This window comes from Salmo salar, chromosome 05, assembly GCF_965601325.2.
Source record: "Salmo salar chromosome 05, fSalSal1, whole genome shotgun sequence".
NCBI classification, from domain to species: Eukaryota; Metazoa; Chordata; class Actinopteri; order Salmoniformes; family Salmonidae; genus Salmo; species Salmo salar.
In genome coordinates this window covers 55,058,331-55,069,796 of record NC_138295.1, presented here as the reverse complement: position 1 = coordinate 55,069,796, position 11,466 = coordinate 55,058,331, and the positions used below count along the sequence as shown (strand labels likewise).

At 40.7% G+C, this 11,466-nt stretch overlaps 1 protein-coding gene across 3 annotated transcripts in view; it reads left to right on the top strand.

Annotated features, from left to right (window-relative positions):
* The first annotated feature begins 1,766 nt into the window (after positions 1-1,766).
* LOC106605126 (thyroid hormone receptor-associated protein 3) overlaps positions 1,767-11,466 on the top strand; it is a 31,301-nt gene continuing 21,601 nt past the window's right edge. The window contains exons 1-2 of one of the 3 annotated variants that reach the window (XM_014200463.3): positions 1,767-2,350; positions 9,554-9,675. In XM_014200463.3, coding sequence (XP_014055938.2) covers positions 9,584-9,675 — 92 coding nt within the window. In that variant the 5' untranslated portion in view covers positions 1,767-2,350; positions 9,554-9,583. The remainder of the gene's footprint in view (positions 2,351-9,553; positions 9,676-11,466) is intronic. The other 2 variants (XM_014200459.3, XM_014200461.3) reach the window with 2 other exon arrangements.

The window sequence follows — 11,466 nt, the reverse complement described above, 5'->3', positions numbered from 1 at the left end:
ATAAATAAATAAAAGTTCCCTTGCGACAATTTAGCTTTTGCAACGAGACCATTAAATATATTTAAGACAATGGTAGAAGAGAGTGTAGTTCTGTTCAGTTTGGACTTCAGTTTATCGCTAACCTTATCACAGGGACTTTGAAGCACTAATTTACATCATCTGCATGCTGATCTTGGAATAAATTGACGATAGCAAAGATTCCATCTTTGATGACGCCACATAAATGGAATAGGTACTAGCTAGCTTAATAGTTCATATTTGCGCGCTAGCTCTGCATATTCAGCTAGTGTGTGCGCAATTGACTGGATTAACCTCATGTCAGTTACGTTCATTGAGTGCCTTTCAGACAGTAGACACGACCCCTCTGTTACCTTGCCAACTAAGGACCTGGCAGTGGATCAAACCATTGTGAGGCAAAGGGTGGGGGGGTCGCAATCTTTTGAAACTTAAAAACGCGCTATTAAGTGTCTATAATCAGCACAATAGCTTTCATTGCGTATTATTAATATTATTTAAATTACATAGTTATGTTTCAGTGATATATTGGGGGGAACAAATCATATTTTTCCCAGGATGGGGGGGTCGTGTGTCCCCCGTCCCCCCCGGGATTTCCGCCCCTGGACTTTGTTACAGTGTAACTCGCAGCTGCTGATGAAACAGAAAACATTTTGCTAAAGTGTAACTATACTGAACAAAAAATGTAAACGCAACATGTAGCAATATCAAAGATTTTACGGAGTTTTACTGTTCATTTAAGGAAAATAGTCCATTGAAATAATTTCATTAGGCTCTAATCTATGGATTTCAAATGACTGAGAATACAGATATGCATCTGTTGGTCACATATCTTTTAAAAAAAAGGTAGTGGCATGGATCAGAAAACCAGTCAGTATCTGGTGTGACCACCATTTGCCTCATGCAGCACAACACATCTCCTTTGCATAGAGTTGATCAGACTGTTAATTGTGGCCTGTGTAATATTGTCCCATTCCTTTTCAATGGATGTGCGAAGTTGATGGATATTGGCGGGAACTGGAACATGCTGTCGTACACGTCGATCCAGAGCATCCCAAATGTGCTCAATGGGTGACATGTCTGGTGAGTATGCAGGTCATGGAAGAACTGTTACATTTTCAGCTTCCATGAATTGTGTACAGATCCTTACGACATGGGGCTGTGTATTATCATGCTGAAACATGAGGTGTTGGCGGCGGTTGAATGGCACGACAATGGGCCTCAGGATCTCGTGACGGTATCTCTGTGCATTCAAATTACCCTCGATAAAATGCACTTGTGTTCATTGTACATAGCTTATGCCTGCCAATACCATAACACTACTAGCCACGATGGGGCACTCTGTTCACAACGTGGACATCGGCAAACCGCTTGCCCACACAACGCCATACACGTAGTCTGCGGTTGTGAGGCCAGTTGGACGTACTGCCAAATTCTCTAAAACAACGTTGGAGGCGTCTTATGGTAGAGAAATTAACATTCAATTATCTGGTAACAGCTCTGGTGGACATTCCTGCAGTCAGCATGCCAATTGCACACTCCCTCAAAACTTGAGACATCTGTGGCATTGCGTTGTGTGCCAAAACTGCACATTTTAGTGGCCTTTTATTGTCCCCAGCAAGAGGTGCACCTGTGTAATGATCATGCTGTTTCATCGGCTTCTTGATATGCCACACCTGTCAAGTGGACGGATTATTTTGGCAAAGGAGAAGTGCTGACTAACAGGGATGTAAACACATTTGTGCACAATATTTGAGAGAAAATAAGTTTTTTTTGCGTATGGAAAATTTCTGGAATCTTTTATTTCAGCTCATGCAACATGAGTCCAACACTTCACATGTTGCGTATATATTTTTGTTCAGTGTATGCTTGACGAGGGAATACCAGGAAGGAAATTTGACCTGCGTGCGCTGAGCACTGAGCAGCACTCACACCCCCTGCTGCGCTGCGAAGGAAGGTTCTACTGTAGCCAGTACTATAGCTTCGTATTGTATGCGTTCTCGGAGAATTTCTCCACTTTGAATTCATTCCTCGTGAGCGCACAGCGCAGTGTCTCATTACAACTGCTCTAGTTATTTAATGTGACCTGAATACAAAACGGACCTGATAAAAGGCTTGTTGAACGAGCTGATAAACGTCATTCCCGCACATTTTTTGGTCAATAAGATGCTTGACACACAGTAGCCAAAGTTAGCTCAACTGGCCTGTTTATTCGGACTGCAACCTATCATCGAAAATGACTTGGTTGACAGTGTGACAGCAACGGATCCTCTGTCACCCAAGAAGCTATACGACCCGGACCCGCCAGAGGAAAAACCCCCCAGAAACATCGGAGGTAAGCTATAGCCTGTCTATCCCTGCTGTAGTATGTCCTTTTATCCCCACCAGCTACTATATATGCTATAATGTATTACATGTGAGGTTGTTCTCATGGCATGATACAGTGTAATGTTATGTTTGTATTCCTCTGGGATTTCTTCGACACCATTTGTCAAGCTACTAGTGATGGGTCGTTCGCGAACGAGTCAGCTCTAAGAGCCGACTCTTGTAGGTGAACGTTGGGAGCCTGCTCGCATATTGGAAGAGCCGGCTCGCATATCAGAAGAGCCGAATCTATTTATAAAAATATTTTAAAAATAAGATATGAATGATCAAAAGATTTAAATGAATAAAATTAACTTATTCAAAGAACGAAAAAAGAAAGAAAATAATTTAGGCCTAAATACTCAAGTGCACACATTCGTTCTGAAAGAGCTGCAGATCTGAGCTGGTGGAAGAACAAGGCCTCTGTCTACCCACGGCTTACTAAAGTCATGACAGGGAGACTCTGCATAGTTGCCACATCCGTTCCCTCAGAGGGTCTTCTTGAAACAAATAATTACTGAGAGAAGAAACCGCATCAGCCCCTCGAAAGTGAGGCAGCTTGCATTTCTGAATGCAAATCTCTCGTAAAAGCAAAATATGGTCAGTATTGCTGTGTGCTGCTGGTTATAACATGGCAATAAAGAAGATAGAGAAAAGAGGGACCAGTTTAATGTTTTAAGTGGGATGCTACAGTTTTGCACATTGTTATTTATTTTTCTTTGATATGGTGCAATGTTATATTATGCTGTTCAGATTGTATTCGTTTTGAATGATTAGATTTATATGCACTTTGTTTATATACATTAAAACGTTATACTTTAAATGCAAATGTTTAATAGCATTCTTTTTCATAACAAACCAATGCATTTTTAAATACATTGTGGTTAAGGTAGAGATGGTTTCATTTCAAAATGTAATTAGAATTGTTTTAACACCAATCATAGTCAAACTATCGCAAAATGTTTTGACTTGAAACAATACAAAACATATTTTTTTAAAGAGCCGTTTGGGAGCCAAAAGAGCCGGCTCTTTTTGGTGAACTGAGCCGAACGAACCGGCTCACTGAAAAGAGCCGGAATGCCCATCACCACAAGCTACAGAAAGTCAACAGCTCGATGTCACTTTAAATGCATTTCATGTTGTCAATTGATTGATCAGCAATGCTAGAGCAATGCTAGAGTTCAGTCAGCCAGTGAGGTATCCAGCTTTCTTCATAAATGCATCAGTTGCATAGAGCAAAACCCGTTCATAGTTCATAGTTCACCCCCCAATTATCATTTCTAATTATTTCTAAGTAAAAAATGGGACATGGTTGATTGCGCCGCACTTTGCATAAATAATCACTACATCATAGCATATCCTGTTGCAGTTTGCTCTAAAATCCTGGTTTATTGTTCTCTTAATGCAAATAATATCTGTTCAAATGTACACAGATAAGAAAGGTGTAACCACATTCCCACAGGTATCCTGGCACAGGTCCTTATAACAAAGAGGCTGTACTGTACTGTCACTTGTTTATTTAATAAGAATAACTTTTATATTTGCTGTTAATGGGGATCATTGTAAAGCAATAGGATGTTGTTGACTAGTCTACAGTTGATGCTGTGAATGCATGGGTGATGCCTTCAATTCTGTGTGGTGTACATTTGAGGACACCCCGGTAACTGGCACTCTCCAGTGTCAAGGTGTTGTATCTACAGGACGTTGTATCAACACTTGTCTTTTCACAGGATTCACAACTTACGTGACATTTCTTTTCAGACAGTCGCAAAATGTGATGAGAAAAGGTGGAGTTCACAGGAGAAGTCGACAATTTGATATGGCGATATAACATCACTTGTGTGTGAATGTAACGACTCTGGCCCTGGTAGAATGGCTGACACTGAAAGTTGACCAAATACATCAGATATCTACAGCTTTAGCCTACATTTGAATGAAGATGTCTGTCAATGGGCAAGACCTAACATATACATCATCTCATCACATTGCTGATATAAGGAACGATAGCTTGCCATTTGCCATGCTGTTCACAACGGACCAAAATAGAGAGGACCTTTAGCTGTTGAGTTCCATCTTGATAGCAGCAAGTTGAGAAGCATGTCCTCACAATTTGAGGATGCCTCAGTAAAGTTCTACTATGTATTTTCAGGACAACAGTTGTGTAAATCAAAAAGCTCACGTAGATATTAACTTTCCACCTATTTACAGCAAGAAATAAACAAGAAATTAACATACTGATTATAGTGCTGACTGAGGAGGTTTTTAAGAAATCTCAAGTAGGAACAAAGAGTGATTATATGTGGTGTTCATGGATCCTACTCCATTGGTGGGAGTGGATGTGAATTAGCTTTGGCGGTTGCACCCAATAGAGGGACTGTCTCACATAGACAGACACTGAACTTTTAGTGAGGACACTGCTATGGGTTCCTGTATTTTCTCACTCTGAGAAAATAAACCACATAACTTTCTCAGCCTTTCAGTTATTAAGTGATTTTTGTTGTTGTTGTTGTTTGGTATTAATGATTATTGTTGCGTTGTCCAATTCAATGTTGGTTTGTCAGAAAATCAGTGTTGAGTTTGCCTCAGAAAATCACAATGACGCAGTCATGGTTGAGTTCATTCTTATCTGAGAGTTCCATTATTAATAGGCCTAAATCAAGTTACAATAGGCCTATTTGGTAATAAGGCGACTTTAAGAAACATAATAATTATCCTATGATGTCCATGGAACTGTATGGAAGGAAGCTACATAGTGTATCTTGACTCCAGCAGCAGGGTCCGCTTGGCAATCCATGAACCGCCTCTACAAAGCCACGTCTTGAGGGAAAACTCTGACACTCTGACAACGATGCCCACATTTCAGTGACAGTTGCTGTTGGGAGTGTTGTCTCAGTGGTCCATATAGTTGCCAAATGTGATTCCAGCTGCTTCTGAGGCATCCAGGTCTTAATGATAGAGTAGTTGATTGAGCGGGGTGTGTCTGCTTATATTCTTGCTGCTGTATCGAGTTGCCCAACCATTGTTCGCAACAACTTCTGCCCTTTAATAAAATGAACAGCTGACCGGGCTTGAGCAGCTATCACTCTTTGCACCAGGGTGGGTGTTTTTGTGTGTCTGTCAGTAGAGGGTACATAATTAGTGTAGATGCTTGTTACAGCCTTTTGGATGTTTAAATCCTAGTGATTAGGCTGGGGAGCACACTCTGTTAGGAGGAGACAGGCAGCTGCCTCTGGTTATCAGTTGGAAGTGGGTCACTGTGCTCTGACTGAAATGGACCCATGATTCATCACACTGTACTGACACTTATTACTTATTAAGTTACAGTTAACTACACCTGGAATGGGCTACACATATCCTTGCCATTTTACCAGTAAGATAAACCAGTCACACACAATTCAGGGGAGCATCTATTTAAGTTAAAGATGATGATACACGATACAATAGTTACCTAGTGAATGCCCAGTTTGCCCAGTTTTGGCCCCAGCAATGCGCTACACGGTTTTACCAGTAAGATAAACCAGTCACACAAAATTAAGTGAAGGAAGTGATTATACTCTAGTTACCTAGTGGATGAATGCACAGTTATGGCCCCCGTCTTGTTTAGTTTCATTTGACAGGCATTTGAGAGCTTTTAGAAAGGTTTATTCTCAGCCATATGAAACCTGTCCCGAGAGAACCCCTTTTCTTGTTTGTTTAATGAGTTTTTAACAAATTCTTTGTATTACAGTATATGCACTTATACAGCTATAGGCTACGGGTATTAACTCACCTGTGTATGACTAGGAGATAAAGGTCTTCTGCAGAGAGTACTTTGCAAAATGTCTAATTTCATAATATGCCATACCATCTGTTGACCAGGGTTTAGGTTCCCTTTATTTTCCAAATGTGGATACGGGAGCACGCTCTGAATGCTGGTCATGAAATGTGCCCGGTAAGAATAAAAGTATATTCCAGTGCCTTCAGGAAATTAGCCTTGGAAGCCAAAAATAACAAGCGCAGTCTGCAATGAAGAAAAGTGACGGAAGGAGCACCATAGAGGAGTAGCAGGAGGAGGGATCCATTTCAGTACTCACCAAAATAGTAGCAGGGATATACTCTGCGACCACCATGTGCTGCTTGATGCCGGTGCACCGTTTTTGAAGTCCTCTCAATGTTTAGTCTGCAATTTCCTCCTCACGGCATTCCCCCTCAGATGCTTCTCAAAATGAAAAATAAATGTTTTGATCCCTACTCACTTAGACCGAAGATCATATGCCATGGAGAGTGTCCATAGACTGAATAACCTCATCTGCTGGATCATATGAGTCATTCTCAGAATATAGCCAGAATCCCCTTAAGGAATCGTATTTACCCTCCACAGGGGTAAGGAACATGTTAAGATGTTAGGCACTGATTGTGCTATTCTAGAATGGACATTCTCGGGCCACTGATTGGCAGTTGCATTAGGCCCAATAATCAGATCATCTTCTCAACTCTCATGAGCCAATCCACTTGCTGGTCTGGCACCATATGCCCGTTATCCTTTCAATTAGTTTATTTCGGAGAGTGTTTTTCACACATTGTTGACATTCAAGGTGAGCCAGAGTGACCTCTTCCCTTCTCTTTATTGCCGGCCCAGTTGTTCAGTCTGTGAAACGTATAAAGCTCTCCAGTAATGTCTTGTAACTTTGTATAATCAAATCAAAGTTTATTAGTCATGTACACATATTTGCAGATGTTATCGCAGGTGCAGTGAAATCCTCCAACAGTGCAGTAATAATACCTAGCAATATGAAATTATACGCACATAATCCAAAAAGTAAAATAAAAAAATATTTAAAATATCAGAACGAGCAATGTCAGAGTTATTGGGTACGCCCATCTAGTACCGGGTCGGATCCCTCTTTGCCTCCAGAACATACTGAATTCTTCGGGGCATACAAGGTGTCGGAAACGTTTGTTGCTCAAATTATATCAAGGGACCTAAAGTGTGCCAGGAAAACATTCCCCACACCAGTACACCACTGACACCAGCCTGTACCAGGCATGATGGGTCCATGGACTCATGCTGCTTATGCCAAATCCTGACCATTGAATTGCAACGCCACTTTGTCCCTGTACTGTCGAATATACACTGCAGTGATGATGACCAAATAAAATTATATTGGGAGGTAATGTGGTCTGCATTTGATGGGGAGGTATTCCAGATCGGGAGAACAAAAGGACTTGAGTTCATGTACGTTACCACAATCACACCATGAGTTGTTAATCATGAAACAAACCCCTCTGCCTTTCTTTTTCCCTGAGAGTTTTTTCTTCCTGTCTGTGTGATGGATGGAGAACCCCGCTGGCTGAATGGATGGGGACAATGTATCCGGAGAGAGCCATGATTCCGTAAAACAGAGTATGTTACACTCCCTGATGTCTCTCTGGAAGGAGATCCTCGCCCTGAACTTGTTTACTTTATTGTCCAGGGATGGTATACACGCCGCTTGAGTCTGACTAGGGCCCCACTTCTTCTTCCACTTCTCTGGACTTCTTCCTCTTCTCCGACATCAGAATTTTGGTGCAGCCCCCAGGATGAATAGAGCTCCCTCGGAAAGATCAAACAAAGGATTCAGGTCAGGGAAGTCAAATTTCTGCTCAAATTTATGGTGAGTGACCGCTGATCTAATGTCCAAAAGTATTTTTTTTCAGCTGTAGGTAATAATCCAACAAGCGCTCTGAGCAAATAATGTAAGAGATAACACAACAACAACAAAAATACTGCAAAGTTGTCTAGGAGCTAGAAACAGGGCGACCGGGTCTGTCGGCACCATCTTGTTCTGTCGTGTATAATGATGATATAGTAACACCCCTGACCTGTAAATGTTGGCTGTCATTTTCTATTACATTCCATTTAGAGCTGAGACTGATTTGTATGCTATAAACTTGTTATAAACATCAGTCATGTATTTTGTTATTTCTTCATTGGTCGCATCGTGTCCATAAAGCCTTTGCTGTCACTCCTCATACTCCTTCTCTCTTTTTATTTTCCACCTTTGCACGTAAAGTGGTTCTAAAATCGTCTACAAGTGAACAAAAACTGGGTTGTAATACTATTAAATATTGGAATGATGAATGAGTTTTCAGTATGACTCTGTGCCGGGTAGATACCATAGAATGCTGTCCTAACAATGAGACTGATGGGTGTTTGGTAAGAAGAAAGATAGTAGTGAAACAACCCCTACTCTCCTCTTGTATCTTTGTTGAAAGCTGCCATTAGTCTATTTTTGAACAGCTGGCTATAAGGATTTTCTCTCTTGGGAGAATAAACATTCCCATCAACCATTCTTAGACTAGCACAATAATTAGAGACAATGTAATAGGCTAGTGGAATGAATAAAGTGTGTATAGAGGCTTGAGCCTAGAATGCATCTATCCCATTATAGTGAAATCTAGACATAAGCAGACTTAGTGTAAGGTTCCTCATCTTTTCTTGGGACCAATACAAGTCAAAAGTTCAGTCTCATCACTGGAATGAAACAGATTCCTTAATGCAAATGACCGACTACATGAAACTGGTTTGACTGACTACATGAAAGTGGTTATGTTACTTGCTGCAGTATCCACCCTGTTCTCCAACAGTTTTTTGGCAGCAATAGTTAGTTTGTGCTAGTAGCTTTTTTGCACTTCTTTTAAAGTTGCTTCACTGCACATTTTTTGCACAAAAGCTTTATATCTCTTGGAGGTATTGTTGTCATGGTTTTCTGGAGTCACAGCTCTTTATCTTAATCCCTCTGTTTCTGCAGTGACTGTAGATAATCATTCAGCGGCCTAGCCGTCTGGTTGTAGTTTGCCACCTGACACTTCGGTCACAGTGATTTACAGATTTGCCCACTTTTACTCTTTGACAGCCATTTTGCTCTGAATCATCAAATATGTTGTGAAGAATCCTTTATCTTGTTAAGTTGTATTAAATTGTGGGTATCTCCTATGTAGTAGGCCTCATTGAAGAATATCCGTTTTTGTACGCAAAAATTAAATCATAGTCAATCATGTTTATTAATCCTATGACCAGCACTTTAGCTGATTACATTTTTCCTTGTTGTACTTATTCAATGTTGCCTATGTGGGCCTATGAAAATGTGGGTGAAATGTTGAAATTGAGTAGATGCTCATGATCACTGATCACTGATCTCTGTTTGTCTGACAGGCTGTTGTCTCAAAGAGGTAGCTTGCAGTGATGTCCAAGGCAACGAAGTCAGCCTCCAAGTCTCGGTCCCACTCCCGCTCCAGAAGCAGCTCACGATCCAGATCTCGGAAACATTGCTACAGGTGGCTAACAACGTAACTTACTGTAACTTAGCTAACTTGCTTACCTATAAATTACAGACCACCTCAAACTAGGACCACCTCAAACTAGGGCATTGTTATGAATTCATATTATTTTGTCTAATAATTGTCTATAAACAGGTTAAGAGGGATGAGGCAACATATTCCACCTTATAAGGACTTATGAAGTATTTTTTTTCTGTCTAAATTTCACAAAAGTTCATTACATGCGTAGAGAGCCTGAAGAAGATTTTGAAACGGAAACAAGAGGGGAGGTAACACTTTTTCTGAGAAAGATTGTTTCCGTCTTTCTGTCTATATGGAAAACAACGAGTGATAAATCGAAACGAGAAAAGAGTTGCTGACAGCGTCTTGACAGATATGCAACACATAGATTGTAAGAAATGCTTTTGACCCATCAAAGGTTGTTGCTATGTTGATTAGTCAAGGTTTTAAATGCTCCTGATTGGTTGCTGACCTTCAACAGTTATGTGTGGACCTACGCATGCTATGTTTGGGCCTCAATGCATGACCTGTTTTATTTGTCATCACCAACATGTGAAGTTCATTGGAGCATGTCAAATTGTGTGCATGGCATGTTTCATTTGTCATCACCAACATGTGAAGTTCATAGGAGCATGTCAAATTGGGTGTCAAATGAAAGCTGAGTCATAAATGTGTTACAAAGTATCTATTACCTTATATCATGCTTTATAAAGGGTCCATAAATGTGGCATGACTGTGACATAATCACCAATGTCAAATGTAACATAAATCACTATGTCGAATGTGATATAACCATGTGCTTTATAAAGGGTGAGATGTAGGGTCGAAGGATTGGATTACGATCTAAAGTAAAGTCATGTTAGTCACAAGACCCCTAATCTCATTCGCAGACCCTTCCACCCAAATGTGCGGAAGTTCTGGAGGACCAACGCATCAAACTTCGCTTTTATTAGTTATGGTTAGATTTAAAATCTAATTTTAAGAAGATAAATTGTGGAAGTGGGCAGGGTTTTGCCATAATTATTTATTTTTTACTGTGTTAACTAGTGACAATGACAAATACTTTACTCAGTAAGGTCACTCCCACTAAGGCCAACTTTGAATGGTTGATATCCCAGGCTTATATGTGCTGTGTGTGCAATAGCCTGGAGACGATGTTACACCAAGAAACACTTATCTTGATGAAAGCTCCCAACCTAAAGAAATTGAAAGTGTCTTTCTTCTGGAAACAAGTTACATGTTCCTCAGTGCACAAACACGCACACAACAAAAACGAGCCATACCGTGCGGTGTTGGGTCCATCAGGTCTTTGACACATTCACCCACTCCCCCGCTGAAAGATCAGCCACAAAATGTTGGCACCATTGTAATCAAGCCCTGGTCTCCAGCATGGGAACAGAAGAGCGTTGCGGTGGTCTCAGGTTGGACTACTCCAAATCATCTTGGCTCTGACACACACAAAAGCTTTGCAGGTCCATTAACCCATTTAAATACCTCAAAGTAACCTGTGGATCATGAGAGAACCTTCATAAATCAGCAGAACGTTAATAACCTATTTATTGACACTATGTAGTGTCCTGTAACACTTTGAAGTGAGACATCTTCGGTCATTCATAGCACATCCATTAAGACTATATCACATGATGCTTTCCTTAATTTAAAGTCAGACACATTTTGTAACTGAAAGGTTGCTAGATAGAATCCCCGAGCTGACAAGGTAAAAATCTGTCAAGGCAGTTAACCCACTGTAACGGCTGTCGTAGAGAGGGGACCAAAGCGTGTTGATTG